At 54.8% G+C, this 17,909-nt stretch overlaps 1 protein-coding gene across 1 annotated transcript in view; it reads left to right on the top strand.

Moving 5' to 3' along the window:
• Nucleotides 1-11,547, top strand: part of PRDM12 (PR/SET domain 12) — a 13,722-nt gene extending 2,175 nt beyond the window's left edge. The window contains exons 2-5 of the mRNA XM_059412175.1: nucleotides 56-246; nucleotides 1,678-1,833; nucleotides 9,696-9,807; nucleotides 11,129-11,547. Of these exons, the coding sequence (XP_059268158.1) occupies nucleotides 56-246; nucleotides 1,678-1,833; nucleotides 9,696-9,807; nucleotides 11,129-11,547 (878 nt within the window). The remainder of the gene's footprint in view (nucleotides 1-55; nucleotides 247-1,677; nucleotides 1,834-9,695; nucleotides 9,808-11,128) is intronic.
• The last annotated feature ends 6,362 nt before the right edge of the window (nucleotides 11,548-17,909 follow it).

Raw genomic sequence — 17,909 nt, 5'->3', positions numbered from 1 at the left:
CCCCCCCCCCCCCCCCCCCCCCCCCCCCCCCCCCCCCCCCCGGTGGCGGTCACAGAGGTGCAGAAGCTGTCCAGCCTGGTGCTGCCGGCGGAGGTGATCATCGCGCAGAGTTCCATTCCCGGCGAGGGCCTCGGCATCTTCTCCAAGACGTGGATCAAGGCGGGCACGGAGATGGGCCCCTTCACCGGCCGCATCATCGCCCCGGAGCACGTGGACATCTGCAAGAACAACAACCTGATGTGGGAGGTAGGTATCCGCCACTCTGTCCCTGTCGCCCCTGCTGGGATCTTGGGGTGCTTGGTTGCCTGTGCTGCCTGACTCGGGATTGTGGATCCTGCCGCCCTGTGCCTGGAGCTACATCCCCAACCCAGCTAAGACAGCTAAGGCCTTTGTTTGGAAATTCTGATCCTCTTTCCTCTGGCCAACCCTTGGGACTGTTGTTGGCCCTACTTCAGAGGAGGGCGCTGAGGCCCCAGGAAGCCATGGCTTGCCTACAGTGCAGTTGCGGACAGCACAGAAACCAAAGAGACCTCCCAGGACCTGCATTCTTTTCCTCCCAGGACCTGCATTCTTTTCCTCCGGAGGAAGTTGCAAGGAAAGCCCCCTCTGAGCTGGGGGTGAGGGTGGCCAGCATGGAGAATGGAGGGGCCCCTGCTTCCTAGGAATGGGCTTCTCAGCCCAGGCAGAATAGTGACAACTGGAAATCATCGGGGGACAAATTGGTGTTGAGTCAACTTTCTGAGTCAGTGACCCGCATGCCACCAAATGATCTCAGCACCTGTGAATTATTATTCCCATTCTCCAGAGGGAAACTGAAGCTCAGAGAAGCTTCCACCCCGGCTTCTGACCCTCCTCTCCTTCGACAGTGCCAGATGTCAGGATGGCCATCCTTAGGACACCCTGAGGACAAAGCCATTCCCAAAGCATTTCCTCCCCCCTGGGGCTCTCACCACTCAGGGGCCAGGCTGGCAGGCGCACCCTCTCCCTAATCTCATTTCCCTTCCCTCCATGGGTATCCCCCAAGCCCCCACCTGACAGTCCCTGGAGAGAAGCCCAGTGTCACAAATCTTGCCCCTGGTCACAGCTCAGGAGGAAGAGAATACCGCAATGGTCCAGACACCTGTCCTGACCTCACCTCCTCCCTCCCTGGAGACCTGGGCCAGTAGTTTTCGTCTCCATTTGTTGCTGGGTTCTAGTCTGATCTCTGAGTACTCTTGGTAGCTCCCACAAGGGGGCTTGGGCCAGACCAGGGTGCCACAGTGAGCCAGCCTTCCCTCTCCAGGCTCCTGGGTCCCCCTCTGATTCCTGGTCTGTGCTTGCTGCTGCTTTGGGGAGCACATCTGCATCCCCAGGGAATTAGCTGGATGGCACTTTGTCGAATCAGTGATCCCTTGGAGACCCTTTCCTTCCGGAGATGGGCAGAACGTGGCTGCGGGAGCCCTTGGGGCCCTGGAGACTGACACCCTGTTGGTCACTTCTAGCTGCCTGGCCTCCAGCTTTGAGCCCAGAGCCAACCTCCCCCCACCTTCTCAGCAGGAAAGCTGAGACGATTATAGAGCCCTTCCTGGGGCTGTTGTGGGGATAGAGGGAGCATAGGCTGATATGCCAGCAGCACGGGCCTGGTCCGGACACAGGTGGCTCAGCCTGCCTCACTGTCCCTAATTTACCTGCGCACAGGTGTTCAATGAGGACGGCACAGTGCGCTACTTCATTGATGCCAGCCAGGAGGACCACCGGAGTTGGATGACCTACATCAAGTGTGCGCGGAACGAACAGGAGCAGAACCTGGAGGTCGTCCAGATCGGCACCAGTATCTTCTACAAGGCTATCGAGGTGAGTGCATGCGCTGCTGTGTACGAAGCCAGGGGGCAGCTGGGAGAAGGGGTGCAGGCAGCCGTGTCCGGGTTCTGATGGGAGGGGGGGAATGGAGGAGCACCGATGCCGGCCCCCGCTGGCCCTGCCCAGGCATCATGGTCTCTGGGAGCAGGAACATCCTGGCAGGTTTTCTGCACTGCAAGTCAGCAAGTATGGAACTTTTGACTTTAGGCCATTGTGGATGTCATGAGTCCCTCTACTCTGAGGTCCCCAGATAGCTGCTTAGGGTGTCCTGAGGTTCAGAAGCCAAGAGATACAGAGAGCAAGACATGGGGAAAGCATTTGAAGGCGAGAGAGGTCATCGTGTCTGCAGCATTTTCGCTGCATGCTGTTCCTTGTTCTGCACGCATGGGACGTTGAAGCGGATCACGACTCCCAAGTCTCGGCTGTGACACGTAGATCACGCGCTGTGTGAGGTGTCTCCTAGATTCTGTGGATGCCTTATCCCTTATAATCTTTGTGTATTTAATCCACGAGGGAGGGTTCTGCGATGATCCACAGTTTGCCGACAAGGAGGCTGGGGTTCACTTGGTGGCAGGGGGACTCGGGAGCTCTTACCAGGCATTGGGGGAGATGTTGGTGCTAATGCCTGTGCTGGATTGAACTGCTTCGAGGCGAGGGAAAGGGAAAGGTAGCTGCAGATAAATATCATATCCCGTGGTTGAGAGTAGCTAAACCATGCACAGGTCATGGGAAGTTTCAGGAGGATGGAAGAGGAGGTGTTCCCAGTAGGGAAACCTTGGACAGAGGCAGGAAAGCTCCTGGGCTACAGAGAGGGGCTGAGGCAAGACAAGTGGTGGTAGCCATGGTGGGCCAGGCTGTCGGCACCCTCCAGACAGGGTCTCTTGGCAGGATGCTCAGCGTCTGGCCCAGAAGCGGGACAAGCTGTCCTTTTTCCCCATGGCAGACTGGGGGTGAGTGCAGTGTGGGGGTGTGGATGGGTTGTTCTCCCCCTCCCCCAGCCCCAACTTGTCTGGACCTCCTGCTTCCACTCCGCTGGTGGAGAACACTAATGGAGAGAGGCAGTGTCCTCCCTTGGGAGTGGGGCTAGCCTTGGTTGAATTTTGGAGAGGTCTGAAGCAAGTCTCCCAGGGACAGAGAATGACTTCCCTCTGGTCCATTTTTCTCCCTGGGACTCAGAGCCTCAAATCTTTCTAAGGCCTGCGGGGCACTGGGGCCTAGCAGCTTCTGGACCTGGGGTCCAGTTGTCCCTCAAAAACCAGGCTCCAGGAAATCTCCCAGGGATGACAACAGAATGGTCTTTGCCTGGGTGCTGGTGTGGCCTGGGAGGGGGGTCCCAGCTGAGGGGTAGACTCTGGGAGCACCAGGAAGTGGAGGGTAAAGAAAGGTGCCCCATTTCTGGACTGGCATTCAGGGGACGCGGACTAGCTTGGGGCTGTGTGACGGTAGGATGGAAGTGGCCCAGGCACCTAGGACAAAGGTGGCTCCTGTGACCATCTGGCTGGGCCGCCACCCCGTGGGAACAAGGAATGGGCCTCAGGTGTGGCTGAATCTCACTGGAGCACAGAGTAACTCCAGGATCCTCCCCAGCCCCGTCTTCCCAGCCTCAAACACGCATCCTGCCTGCTTCCCTGCCGTCCTGATACAGAGGAGATGGGAGACACACAGTCGTTCCATTCCTCCTAACACAAGTGCACGCACACGTACACAGGGACAGATGCACACGCATGCACATGAGGGATCGTGGGAATGCTCGTGTGGTTTGGGGCCAAAGGACCCAGGCAACCCTAGAGTCATTTACGTTTTATTGGGATTTAAGTTGATAAAAGAGAATCAGGAAAAAGAAATCGATTCATGCAGGATAACACGAGCGAGATGCCCTGAATTTCCAGTCAATGCTTTGCCCCAGAGGTAAGCAAGCCTGTGAAGCAGGGACTGCTTGAGTGAGGGACAAGGAAACAGAAAATATCACGTTACGGTCATTTCGCTTTTCATCAGCAAAGCTGGACACTTTTCCCGGGGTGGCAGTTTTTCTCAGATCATCGTGTGGCCATGTCAGATTCCACTTACCAGACCAGGGGTGCGTCTGGGCCAGTGTGACCACCCACCGTGCGCTGGGCAGAGACCAGGGCTCGCTGGCCCTTCTAGGCTCCAGCAGAAGAAATTGCTCTTCCTCCAGGCCACTCCCTAAAGTCTCCAGGATACATGGGCTGTTTGTTTTGTGTGCTCGTGCGAGTTATTCGAGGAGATGGGCCTTGGCTACGACCCGTTTTCTTAGTCTTTCTGTCACTTAGAACTGCCATTTATCTACCCCTACAAGTCTCCCGTGACTCACCCCCACAATGGGAAGGCCCATCTTTATTTGGTAAGCAGGATGCACTGTCGCTGCTCTCCAATTTTCCACCGATACAAAATAGTAGCCCTCCAAATGCAGACAGGGTTGGAAGGCCAGCCAGTCAGTGGAGAACCCCCAGGCGGGACTGGCATCTGGCCGGATCTACGGCACGCCATTCCTGGGGCATTTTCCCCATAGATTCAACCACAGAAGAAGTTACTATAGTGTGAGGTAGGCCTTTGTAGAAAGGCCAAAAATGGCCTCTCTACAAAGCACCCAGAGCATAGCAAGTGATCATTTGGTGTCGAATGAGTAAGTCTTTCTGTAGGTGATGGGGACTGGGTCGAAAGGGGGTGGGACACACAGACCCCTGTTCTCCCAAAGAAACAAAACCAGCTACCCCAGGAAGCAAGACCCTTTGATGCCAAAACTCCGTGCAAGGAAAGGATTTAGTAATTAAGTTATGAGAGCTTTGGACTCTGGAGCTGGGAAGATAATTCCCAGTCTTTCCCCTCCCGGTGTCTTGGCAGCTTACTGTGCCTGAAGCTTTCCTTTTCCTTTCAAACACCCAAACATTTTATATGGCAGCTCCCTGAGGACCATGTCTGCTTTTCCTGGCACCATTTTCCTTTTGACGTTGCTCGGGGGCAGACGCAGTTGGGGTACCCTGATTATTAATAATAAGCATCATTGATAATACACAGAGCATTTATCCCCTGCTGGTATCATGCTAAAGTCTTAGCAAATTTTTAAGACTCGAGTTCTCTCCACTCTGTGAAGATACTATTACTCTCCCCATTTTAATGATGGCAAAACTGAGGTTCAAGGAGATCACAGGGCATTAGTGAGCTGTGATTTGAATCCAGGCTTGTCGGACCCCGGAGCAGAGCTCTTGGTCACCAAGCCGTGGGGCCTCCCCGATCAATACGTATTTGCTGGAACTCTATTAATTGGTGTGTCAGGACATCTGTGGTACAATGGAAATTGATATTCGTCCAGATGACACAGAGATCCTTCTGGACTAGGGTTTCTGCACCGCCCGCGGGGGAAGGGAGGTTGTCCAAGACTCCTGGGAGTGTGTTCAATAGTGTGACATACATTTAGATCAAGAAAACAAACCCAAACCAGATCGGTTTCCATTTATAATAAAAATTCAGAAAGGGGGCAGGACAGAATGGCTGGGCTGGTGGGGAAGGTTCAGAAGCGCGACCTGAGAGATTACATGATTTGTCCAGGGAAGACTCAGGCCCCGATACTCACCCAGAATCTCAGGGATGTGGATTTTATGATACGGGATTCCGTTTCCTGGGGGAATTATTTGGTTTACTGTGTGTCCTGCATCAGTCCCTGCTGTCTCGAAGAGGACACCTTTGTGATTCTGGTTCTCCGGGCCTCAAAGGACAGTCCCGGCAGGGTCCTGTCAGTTACAGCTGGCGCCGAAGAAACAGTAGCATCGAGGAGGGACCGGGAAGCCTGGGAGGGGGACAGTAGCTGTTCTTTGCGCTTAGTCGCTCAGCTGCCGGGACCCTGGGAACCTGCAGACAATAGTGCCAGGATCTCCCAGAGAGTCTGCTGGTCCTGAGGGTCCTCCTGGTTATCCCATGGGGGGTACCAACGAGCAAGTAGGGACTGGGCGCCCAGGGCAGGGGCTGTCGCTGAGCTCAAAGGGGCTCAGAGCTCTGAAGGGCCAACAGACTCCACCTCCGGCCTTCCCCAGTGCTGGTGGCTTCTCGATATTTGTGCCATTCTCAATTCCAGTAGATTCCTCTTAATAGATTTTTTTTTTAAGTGGAGCCAGCGCAGGGCTTGAACTCACCCTACCCTGAGATCAAGACCAGAGCTGAAATCAAGAGACGGATGCTTAACCGACTGAGCCACCCAGGCGCCCCAGATTTGCTTTCTTTAACATAGAGATAGTATAAAAAGTACTGTGTGCTCATTATTTTTTAAAAAATCAGATATCTCATATGAAAAAGTAGAAGCCACTCTGCCTGTCGTGCTGCTCCCCACCAACCTTAAATCAGCATTTCTGAATAGACTCAAAATGACAAACCCTTCTGGGGAAAGAAGCTCAGAAAACTGGCCACCGTGGCTGGGCGTCCAGGGTGGGAGAGAGAGTTCCTTTTCGCCTCCCCCGACCCCTCACCTGTTTACATGGGTTTGTCAATGTGTCTGCGTCGTTGCTCTGATTTCTGAAATGAACTCGGAAGATTAATTTTAGTCCATGCAAAAAATGTGTTAGTAAGTAAATGCTGCACTAAATGTTAAAAGTCAGTATCGAAGCGCTCATTTAGAAAATCATATTCCAAACAATGATTTTAAATAATATTCGGAATTTGTGCAAACCCAGAGTTCTTGGCTTCTCACACATCACCACTGTTTTTTTTTTTTTTTTTAAAGATTTTATTTATTTATTTATATGACAGAGAGAGACAGAGCTAGAGAGGGACCACAAGCAGGGGGAGCGGGAGAGGCAGAAGCAGGCTTCCTGCTGAACAGGGAGCCCGTTGCGGGGCTCGATTCCAGGACCCTGAGATCATGACCTGAGCCGAAGGCAGAGGCTGTTGTTGTGGTATTTATTTTATATATTTTTTTAATTTTAAAAAAGATTTTATTTATTTATTTGAGAGAGAGAGAGCATGCGTGGGAGTGGGAGGGTGGGGAGAGGCAGAGGGAGAAGCCGATTCCCCGCTGAGCACGGAGCCCCACACGGGGCTTGATCCCGGAGCCCCTGAGATCATGACCTGAGCCAAAGTCAGTCTGTAAAGCATCTGACTTGGGATGGCCAAGTGGGTTGGGGAGCCACCCGGGTGCCCCTAATTTACATTTAATAACAATTGTTATTGTCCATTACAATAAGAAGGCTGGTGTTGATGTGGATATTTGATTCCTGGGCTGAGAGTCTGGAGGTGCACCTCAGGGCCAAATCCGCTGGGGGCTTGCAGAGCCTGCTCTGCACATCTGTGCTCTCCCTGGGGGTGCCCCCCACCCCACGCCACAGCAAAGCAGGAAGCAGTGGCACTGGAGCCTAGCCTGTGATGTTGTTGGTCCCTAACGGCAAAGCCACCGGTCGCCCTGGGTTTTCACTGTGCCGGTGGCCCCAAGCCACACTGCAGGCTCTGTGGGGAGCACTGGGGGACTTTCCTGAGATGCTGGCGAGCTCAGGGACAATTAAAACACGCACTCCTGTGTCCATCCACCCTGCAAAGTTTTCTGCACACGGCTCCGCTGAGCCCTGACCCCGTGAGGCTGAGCAGGGGCACTGTCCCTCTTTTATAGTCCCAGAAACAGAGGCCTAGCACCAGAAGGCAACTTGCACAGCAGGTGAGGAGCCCAGGTGGACCCTGACGTGTGTGACCTCTGCCAGTGCTGTCTCCTCTTCAGACAAGTCTGATGGGGGTGCTGGTTGCTTTCAAAGAACCCTGATTGTGAACATCGAAGCCAGGGGCCAGCACAGTGTCAGAGGTGACTTACAATCAGAGTCTCAGAGTTGGGGGACCTCAGGGATCGCGTTCCCCCAACTCCTCACTTGAGGACACAAGCTTAGAGGGGATGAGTGCTTGCCTAAGGTCACCCAGGGGCCCGGTGGCCCAGGGTCCATCGGCACCCTCCCACAGGGAGCAGTTTCCTTCGCAACAAACTGATCTTAAGTGTTTCCCTTCCTTCCTCCTCTTTTCTGGGGGACTCACGAAACCTCTGTCATCTCCGTCCCCTTTCCAGCAGGGCCTCCAGCTCTGCCCCGCTGACCCCCAGGACAACGGCCATGACTGTGAATGGCCTCGAGGACTTTTGCCATGGTGCCAGATTCTAACCTGTGTGCTCTCTTTGAGGGGCCACCGAATTCTCCTCGGGTTCAGGGACTGTACTTGACTCTTCCACATTTGGACCCTGTACCTCCAAGCCAGTTTGGCACTTTCTGCCTGGCTTCCGGTCACTCACTGACCCCGAGGGCTTGACGTGATGGCCCACAGGCCGTGGGGGCAGGGACACGGTGGCCCCAGGCTGAGCCTCAGGAGGATGGCCGTGACCAGACCCCCTCACACTTTTCTTCCTCCACCCCTCCTCTCGTGCCCCTCTCCTTTCAGCGTCGAGCAGAGCTGGCTGGTGGTCTGAGGGTCTTCCTGCCTCTGACCAGAGGAAAGAAGCTGTGGTACAGAAGGGTGTTGCATGTGGCAGGCCAGAGTCAGATGGAAGGCATGGGCCTTCTCTGTAAGCAGAGAACCCAAAAGAGGGGGTCCCATTCTTGTGTGATTTCAGATACCCCTAGATGGAATTTTTGGCGCTTTAACTCCTTTGAGGCGGCTGAGGACCCAGGAGGAAAGCAAACCAGTTGCTGCCTGGGTGTGGCCAGATTTCCCTGGGAAGCTCCCAGAGTGACCCCCAGGATAGGTGGCAAATTGAGCTCTATGGGGTGCAGGCTTGGGAGGGTGGTGGCTCTTTCAACAGTCTTTTCTTTTTTTAAAGATTTTATTTTTAAGTCTTCTCTACACCCAGTGTGGGGCTTGAACTCACAACCCCGAGATCAAAAGTCGCCCGCTCCACGGACTGAGCCACCCCAGACGCCCCATCTCTCTCATTTGTCTTAGCTGGCTGGGGCCTGAAGGTTCCCCACTTGGGAGGGCTAACTGGCTTTCACCACAGGCCTATGGGCCCCTGGGGACATCCTGGAGTGAGGGATTTATGGTCCGTGCCTCCCCAGGAGCAGGCCTTCCACAGCCTCCCGGGACTGTCACTGCAAACCCCTTCCTCCCAGGGGCCTTCCCATTTCCCTGGTGCAGGTCCTCCCTGGGATTAGCAGAGAACTGTCACCATCTGTCGAGTTCCGTCCTGCAGGAATGGATTTTGTTCCAGGCTGTGTGCCTCAGTGTTTCCTGAGGTCGGGGCGGGGGGGGTTCCTCCACCCCAGTGGTTCTTTTTTAGCATTTGCCGTGTGCACGGAGTCACACAGAGCTTGTGATCCGGAGAGAGGTACACGGGGCGTGCTGCTGCCTTGTGGGCGTTTTGCGTGAGAGATGTTTCCAGAACATTATCAGACAGGATGTAACTAAGTACCGTGGGGTGCCCTGCAGCCCACGCTCCTTGGGAACATCTGGTTCAGTCCTGCCGACCAGAGGGTTGGCTGACGCTGGTTCCCCTCAGTAAGAAAGGAAACGTTTTCTAGCTTTCCTTCTTCCAGTACCTCACCTTGCTACAAGCCTTGCATTCTGCTGCTGTCACTTTGGAACTCTTATGCGGCTGGGCGGCTGCAGCAGCTTGGCCAGGCCTGAGCTGGGAGGGGGAAGTAGGAAGGGGGCAGGGGCTGAGCATCCCAGGGCCTTCTGTGTTTCAGCAGCTTGCTAGCGATGGCCCGTGTGGCTTTCTTGGAGCCAAGACTGGATCTACGTCTCCATGGCAGGTGCAGGACAGCTGCCCGCCCCCCCCCCCCCCCCCCCCCCCCCCCCGGCTGCAGGGGCACATGTGAGACCGTGACTCTCACCCTGGGGCCTGCTGCCTCCCTGATCTTATCTGCCTTTCTTCTCTGTAGATGATCCCGCCTGACCAGGAGCTGCTGGTGTGGTATGGAAACTCACACAACACCTTTCTGGGGATCCCTGGTGTGCCCGGGCTGGAGGAGGAGCAGAAGAAGAACAAGCATGGTAGGTAGCCTCTGTGAGGCCACAATGACAAGGGACCCGTGGAACCCAGAGTGAGAGAGTGAGTGAGTGCGTGCACCTGTTTGTGCACGCTCCTGGTGTCCAGGGACCCGGGTTCAATCTCCAGCAGTATCAAGCCCGTGAGGCTACTGGCTTAAGCAGGCCAACGCCCCCCAGAGCTACCACCACAGTCTGGACACAAATGGCACTGTTTTCTGGACAAAATAAATTATCTGGGGGCAGGTTGGGTGGGCAGGATACCCGAGAGGCAGAAGGAGTAAGGGCCCCGTGGTGGGAGCCTAGATTGAGTTCCCGTCTGCTGTACGATCCTGGGAAGGGCTCTGTGTCTCAGTTTCTCCATCTGTAAAGGCAAGATGTTGGTCCCAAACTGAGATGATCTTTAAATCCCCTTCCAGCTCTGACAATGTACATTTCCCTCTGTCCCTGGTGCAGGGCCTGGTGGAGGCGCTTGGTATTAATCTGTTGAATGAAGTGGGGTACAGTGTTCCTGTGTGTGTGTTGTGGGGGACACTGGTCATCACGATAGATACCGTTTGCCCAAGACCTATTTCATACCAAGTATTGAGCTGAACCTTTTACAGGTATCACCCCACTTGGGTCCTCATAAAACCGTTGTGAAATCTGGTTAGAGGGAGAACCCGAGGCTCATGAACTACTATTTATGAGCTAATGTTTTACGAACAGTAATTTCTCTGATGCTCACAGCGGGCTTATGGGGGGATGTTACCATTACCATTACCTCCATCTCAGCAATGAGAAAGGTGAGGCGCAGTTCCTGGTATAGTAGGCACTCAGTACATATTTGCGGGATGAATAAATGAAAGGGTTTATTTTGAGGGGGGGGCCTTCTATGGAAGCCTGCCATTTAGATGGCTACTTTGAGTGAGGCTCCTCCCGTATACAGGCTAAGGGAGGTCAAATGCAGGTTTTTATGATCATCTCGGGAAGTTGTGCATAGCCCCGCGAGGTCGTAGTCGGTACCCATTTTACAGATGAGGACGTTGAGGTTCGGGGGCGAAGTCACTCAGCCCCCGAGGTCACACAGCACGGTCTGGAGTCCAACTCCTCTTGGACCTCAAGTTCCTCCCATCCCTCCGGCAGCGCCGCCAAGCAGCCTGCTCAGACCCGCGCCCTCACCCCCCGTGGATCCCGGGCGGGCGGGGCGGGACCGGCCGGGCGCCGGGAGGAGCGCGCGCCTGGGGGTGGGGCGCGGGAGCCGGGGGCGGGGCGGCGCGGGGTCGTAACGAGGCTGCTCTCTCCCCCCCCCCCACGCCCCGCCCCCGCGCCCTGCCCGCGCGGCCAGAGGACTTCCACCCGGCGGACTCGGCGGCGGGCACCGCGGGCCGCATGCGCTGCGTCATCTGCCACCGCGGCTTCAACTCGCGCAGCAACCTGCGCTCGCACATGCGCATCCACACGCTGGACAAGCCCTTCGTGTGCCGCTTCTGCAACCGCCGCTTCAGCCAGTCGTCCACGCTGCGCAACCACGTGCGCCTGCACACGGGCGAGCGCCCCTACAAGTGCCAGGTGTGCCAGAGCGCCTACTCGCAGCTGGCCGGCCTGCGCGCCCACCAGAAGAGCGCGCGCCACCGGCCGCCCAGCGCCGCGCTGCAGCCGCACTCGCCCGCCCTGCCCGCGCCGCACGCGCACGCGCCCGCGCTCGCCGCCGCCGCCGCCGCCGCCGCCGCGGCCGCGCACCACCTGCCGGCCATGGTGCTGTGAGCGCCGCGCACGCGCGCCCCGCCTCCTCGCGCACGCGCGCCCCGCCTCCCGCCTCCAGCTCGCGGGGCGCGGGCCGGGGCTGTGCTCTCCTCGCTTGACACCCCCACCCCGGCCGCAGAGGGCCCGGCGCCGGGCGCTGTAGGTGCGTCCCAACAAGTGAGCCCCTAGGCACACAGTCTGCGCTCCGTCTCGCAGGTGAGGACACGGAGGGGCAGGGTCCCTTTTGCGGGCCACGCGGCTGGGGCGGCTGCTCGGCCGTCTCCTCCTCGAGGGTCCCCACGCCCGGCGTCGGGGGCGCTCTGGCACACCTGTCCAGCCGGCTTCCCGGGCTGGCATCCCTCGGGGGTGGTAGGGCCTCAGCGGGGGCGGGGAGCCTGGGGGCGGGAGGCGGGCGGCGGGCCGGTGCGCGCACGGCCCCTCCGGCTGCCTCTTGGGACTGGTGCCCCGCGGTGTCGCGAGTCACCGACACGATCTTGAGAGCTGGGGGCTGGCGGGGCTCTGGGGCAGCCAGAAGAGACCCGAGACCTGCTCTTCCCTGGCAGGCGGGCCCTTTTCTCCTTCTGGCCACCTTACCCCCAAAGCCGGCTCCTGGGGAGGGACGAGGCACGAGCAGGGTGCAGTGTCCCGGGCAGGCCGAGCGCGAGTGCAGACGGAAATCCACTGGGGTACCCGGGGAAGGCCCTCTTGCGGCCTCAGTTTCCCCCTTCCCCATCCGTAAAAAATGAGATAGTTGGAGCCATGTCTCCTCCCCTTCATCTCTGACTTCTTGCTCAGGGAGGAGAAGCATCCCTTCCCCTCCTGGCCACAGTCCTGCCGGAAGAGGGCAAGACCCGCTTCTCGGCGGAGAAAGCACTTCCCAGGCAGTGCGCGATCCTGGTGGTGGGGGCGGTGGGGGGTGTCCGCCCCGCCCACCCACACCCTCCCTTGCCTCCTCCCGAGTCTCCCCAAACTCTGGCCGTGGGCGCCCTCTGGTGTCTCCTGTCCCACCTTGCAGTCATGTACCAGAACTCCCGTAGGGCGTTTTGTAAAATAAAAAAACTATAATAATAAAGAAAAGTATAAAATGTATAGAGTTTTCAAGAAACTGTGTTCTACTTCCAGAAAATGGTCACTTTAACTTTGTAAATATTTATCTAAAATGATATTTACGAAACTGTGATATATATTATTTGATTGTATATGTACAACTGTAAATACATTTGTACCTCTCTTGTATTCTAAAATAAAAATTACTTGGAACATTTAGCACTTAGCCTCCGAAGGGGTCGACACATGTATCTGCATATCTGCATGAAGAGGAAATGTGGAAAGTGCCTAGAAACTGGAGAGGGGATGGGAAGAGTTGTTCCACTGCTTTTGAAAGTCACTCTTGTGCCCTCCCCAAGGAAAATTCTCTGGCACACTTGGGATGTCAGCTCCCAAAGAGATCGCCACAGTTCAAAGCAACCAGAAATCTCCGACGGGGCTGGGTGTAATCTTCGTGCTTCCAGCTGACTCTCAAATATTGGCGTCCCACTTTGTTACTTCCCTAAAATCATTACCTACCTTTTTTTTTTTTTTTCTTTTCATGGACAACTTAAGAGTATTCAAGTAGCCCGTGGGGGTGGACCAAGATGGCCACCAAGTGCCCTCCCGATGCCTAGAATTTCCAAATGCTCGGGGTACCCATTTCCAGACCCTCCTTGAGGAAGTCAAAAGACCAGGAAGGCCATTAGTGCAGGGCCAGGCCCTGGCTCTCCTATCCAGGACCTCCTGGCCAGGAGGAGGTGTGTGTTCATACCTGTATTCCAACACCTGCTAGTTGGAGGGTCACCCGTCCAATCCACTGGCATCCCACAGGCACTGTCTGTGCATCCTCAGTTGCCATGTGCCGACGAGTACACACACACATACAGGAAGACACTTGAGCTCACACTTTTATAGGCAGGCCATCCCCATTTGGAGCTTCAGGTACTCCCAAAGACCCCCATACTTTGGGAGGCTGGTCTTGTACCCGGGCAGATGGAAGCACGGGGAGAGATGTACACTTGGTGTGTCCATTTACAAGGCCCATCTGGGGTTTCCTCCCTAGGGTCAACGGGGAAAGTCACCCTTGGTAGTCCTCCTTCCCTTGTCGCCAACCTGGCCTCTCCTTTGAAACCTCACCGCTAGGCTTCTGATGCCTCCAGTGGCCCCGGTATTACCTTCCACCCACTGTAGGCCCCACAGAGGCCTCTTGTTTCCATAAATAAATCTTGAATCTCCTTTCCACTGTATGCTGACCAATGGAGTTAAACACCCTCCCCACCCATCTGCCATGCCTCCCAGAGAGTAATGCTGGCTTCCTTCAGCAGTCAGACTTCAGAGAGGGCAGTAGGGCCCTTGACCAAGAATCTCCATGGCTCTCCCTGGGTAATTCCATTCTGAGAAGTCCCTGCTGCGGAGCCCAGGATCCACAGCCCGGGCTCCAGAACCCGCCTGGTGGCAGCAGGCTGTAATTGCAGGCAGTTGGGCTACTGACCTCTGGAAATGTGCTGGTGAGAGAGATCCAAGGATGAGCAGTGTGGAATGGGATCCTGAAGAATTGAACACTGGTGGGAAGCCTGATTCCGAAGGCCTCAGCTCTTACCGTACTTGCATTCCCAGCAGATGCCTCAAGCCCCTCTGCACACCCCTCTCCTCCCCACAAAGGCACGTGAACACCACTGGCAGTTTCTGGCCTTAGGGATTTAAATGCATTTGTTCTGGGAATCCTCCCCACAAACCTGTGAGGCTGATGTTCTTTTTCCCTCCCTGATGCACTATTAATATCCATTTTAAGTAGAAGAAAACTGAGCTAGAGAGTAAATCATTTGCCCACGTCACCTGTGGGCAGTGGTTGAGCAGTTCTCGCTGTGGCCGCCGACCCTAGGAGCCCTGCTCATGACCAACCAGTAGGCCAACCACATCCCAGTCGGCCCACAGAGTCGGTCCAAAGTGCTTTGGGCATATTCCACAGGGATCCAGTGCGGACCAGCCCGTATACTGGCCTTGTATTCTTCAGCCTTGCAAAACTCGCTTACTCATTCTAGAAGCTTTTTTGTAGATTCCTCAGGACTTCTGTGTACACGATCATGTTGTCTCCGAATTGAGACAGTTTTACTTCTTGCTTTCCAATCAAGATGGCCTTTTCTTTCTTTTTGTCATCTTACTGCATGGTTCAGGAACTCCTGGCAGGAGTTCCTGCTTTGAAACCCTGCTCTGCTGCCCTTTCCTGGCTGTGTGACCGGAGGCAAGGCAGTTAGCCTCTCTGTGCCTCAGTTTTCTCAAATGGAAAAGAATGTTGTGAGGAGTAAGTGGGCTAACATATCAACGAATAAAGCATATGGCGTCATGACTGGCACAACGTTAAGTTCAACAAACAGAAGCCGTTGTTAAGACAGGGGTGCCTTTGGTGGGTGAGAAGCGCTGCAGCTTCTACCACCCACCCCACTGGGCATTCCCCTAGAGGGCATCTGAAGCAGCTGTCCAACCTCTGTTCCCCTATCCTTTGCCATATCCATTATTCTTGGATCTCTTGAAATAGAGGAACAGATACCCCAAACTTTCAGCTTCCTTCCCGCCTCAGAGCTGGCCTGCTGGGATGTATGTCTGTGGCTGGTGGGGAAAGTTCCAGATGGGGGCTGATTAGCACCCATGCCAAATGCTTCCCGCAACGTGGCTGCCTTGGCCAAATCAGACATCTTGCATGTCGGCCCAGGGCTTCAAAGACAAGTGCTCCAGGAGCCTGCCCCCACGTGTCTGGTACCTGGCCCAGGTGGGATTAGGGCAGGTGGAGGGAGTAAGGGGTCGGGTGAGGAGGGGGCGCGCTCAGAGACAGGTCCCACGAAGAGGAGTTTGGATTTTATTCTTGGTGTAAACGGAAGCTGCCAGAAGCGTTCTAAGCAGGAAAATGGTTTAACCTGATGTGTTTTTAAAAGCTCACTCTGGCTGCTGTTTGGTGATTGGACGGTAGGAGGGCAAATGTAGAACCCAGGAGACCAGCCTAGAGGTGGTGCTCAGGTAAGAGATGACTGAGGGGCCCGAGGAAAGTGCACAGATGGGAGGTAGGTGGACGTGGAGGGAACTGATGAATGTTAGACCAGGTAGGCCATTCAGATCATTGAGGGAGTTAAACACACACTCACAGATTTCCAAGACCCCACCTTTGTAGTATCTCAGTGCCCAAGTTTGGGCTCAGGAATCCATAGCCTTTTTTTTTTTTTTTTTAAGATTTTACTTACCTATTTGACACAAAGAGAGAGCACAAGCAAGGGGAGTGGCAGGAGCAGGCTTTCCGCAGAGCGGGGAGCCCAATATGGGGCTCCATCCCAGGACCCTGGGATCATGACCTGAGCCGAAGGCAGATGCTTAACCAACTGAGCCAGCCAGGTGCCCCAAGGAATCCATATTCCTAATAAGCCCCTCTGGGATGTGCGCTCTGTTTCCGGGTGCCCAGGTGTCCGCATGTCCTCTCTTTGCAGAGAGGATCACTGGTGAGGAGTCTGGAGTCTCGGGTGCCAGTCCCAACTGCAAGTCTCTTGTGGGACTCAGAGACCCCAAGGACCATCAGGAATAGCAATTCCTACCTCCAAGATGGGTCAAGTGTGAGGAATAAGTAGCATGCGTCTATAAAGCATCCAGCAAAGGACAAGACCCCCGAGAAGTGTTTGGTAGATGGTGCAGGCTTTGGGGCAAAGCAGGTGCAGTAGGAAGGAACCCTGGCCCTGCCACCAACCACTCTGTGCATGTTAGTCCTTTTTGGCCCTTAGTTTCTGCCTTTTTAAAAAAGTATCTGCAGTGGATATGTCTCTCCTAAATCCATGTGTTGAAATCCTAACCCCCAAGTAAATGGCATGAGGAGGTGGGTCCTTTGGGAGGCGATGAGCTCACCAGGGTGCCTTAGAAGAGACACCCCAGAGACTCCTCTCACCCCTTCTGGGCCATACGCGGAAACAGTGAGAAGTGAGTTGTCTGTGAACCAGGAAGCAGTCTCTCAACAGACACAGAATCCTCCAATATACTAAGTAGTCATAATCCCAATGCTGTGACAGGCCCTGGAAACATGGGTGCTGTGAGAATGGGAGGGGCGGAGGTTATGTCCATCCCTCCTGGGATGAAAGTGGATGATGTCCAGAGTACCCTACTCTTGGTCTAGGGGCACTCCCAGGCCTAGCTCCCTAGCGGACTGGGCTACCCGGGCTCATAGAACACCACTGCCCTCTTATGGCGGAGGCCAGACTCAGCAGATGGACCCTTCTCACACTTTCCTAGCTCTATCTTCTTCTTCCAGGCAGGAGGGGAAGTGTCTGACCTGTGGACGTCCCACGGAGCCCTGGAATTTATACTGTTGGCTGCCTTGCAGGATTGGCTTTCTTGACAGATGTAGTTGTGAGCTTTGCTTAGAAAGAAATGTCCTTTCGGAGGTTTAACAAGCTGGTCTGATGGATCTTTGGGAGGCGGTGGACCTGATTTACTGAGTACAGTGCGTGAGGCTGATACAGGTTATTTAATCCTCTTTAGGGTCCCTGTGCATAATCATCAGCTCCAGTTCCCTGAGGCTGAAATGCGGTTTGTTGTGGAGTCTATAAATCACAGTAGGGCAAGGAGGAGGGAGAGGGTAGTGGGAGTCAGGGAGGGGGGAAGTGCTGCTATTAAGTAGGATACAGAGGGAGCGCCTGGGTGGCTTAGTCAGTTAAGCATCTGCCTTCAGCTTGGGTCATGATCTTGGGGTCCTGAGATTGAGACCCACATCAGGCTCTCGGCTCAGGGACGTGTCTGCTTCTCCCTCTCCCTCTGTGATCTCACTCACTTTGGCTCTCTCTCAGATAAATAAATAAAGTCTTAAAAAATAAACTGGACACAGAGATTATAGCCACATATACATCTGTCTGCCCACTATTGAATCCTTAGAACAGCTCCTGGCATACAGACAGGGCTCAATTTATTGTACGAGTAAATATAAGCCCGTATCTTTGTATTAGGTGTGCACCTACTCTCCCTACAAAACAGGGCTGCTTTGCAAGGTTTGCATATTTTCTTAGGGAGTTTTCTTTTTAAGTTAGAGTGAATCAGCTCATTCAGAAGAAGTTGTTAAGAAAGAACAGAATCAGCATCTGGAACACTGTCTGGGGGTAGAGGTGGCTGTTTGGTGCCGAACCAGCACTCACGAGGAGCAGTAAAGTAGAATACTGGGGCTACTAGGAACAGTATGAATAGGGCCTCTTTTTTCTTTCCAACTGTATTTTCTGTAGATCCCACCTACCAAAGAATCACATTTTAGCAAATTAGAGTTGGAAGGAGACTCACAGGCCCAATTCTCAATGATCTCTAACTCTGACAAACCATACATGGGCTGATGATTA

Source organism: Mustela nigripes, chromosome 9 (assembly GCF_022355385.1).
Source record: "Mustela nigripes isolate SB6536 chromosome 9, MUSNIG.SB6536, whole genome shotgun sequence".
Classification (NCBI taxonomy): Eukaryota; Metazoa; Chordata; class Mammalia; order Carnivora; family Mustelidae; genus Mustela; species Mustela nigripes.
This window is presented reverse-complemented; position numbering and strand designations above follow the sequence as displayed.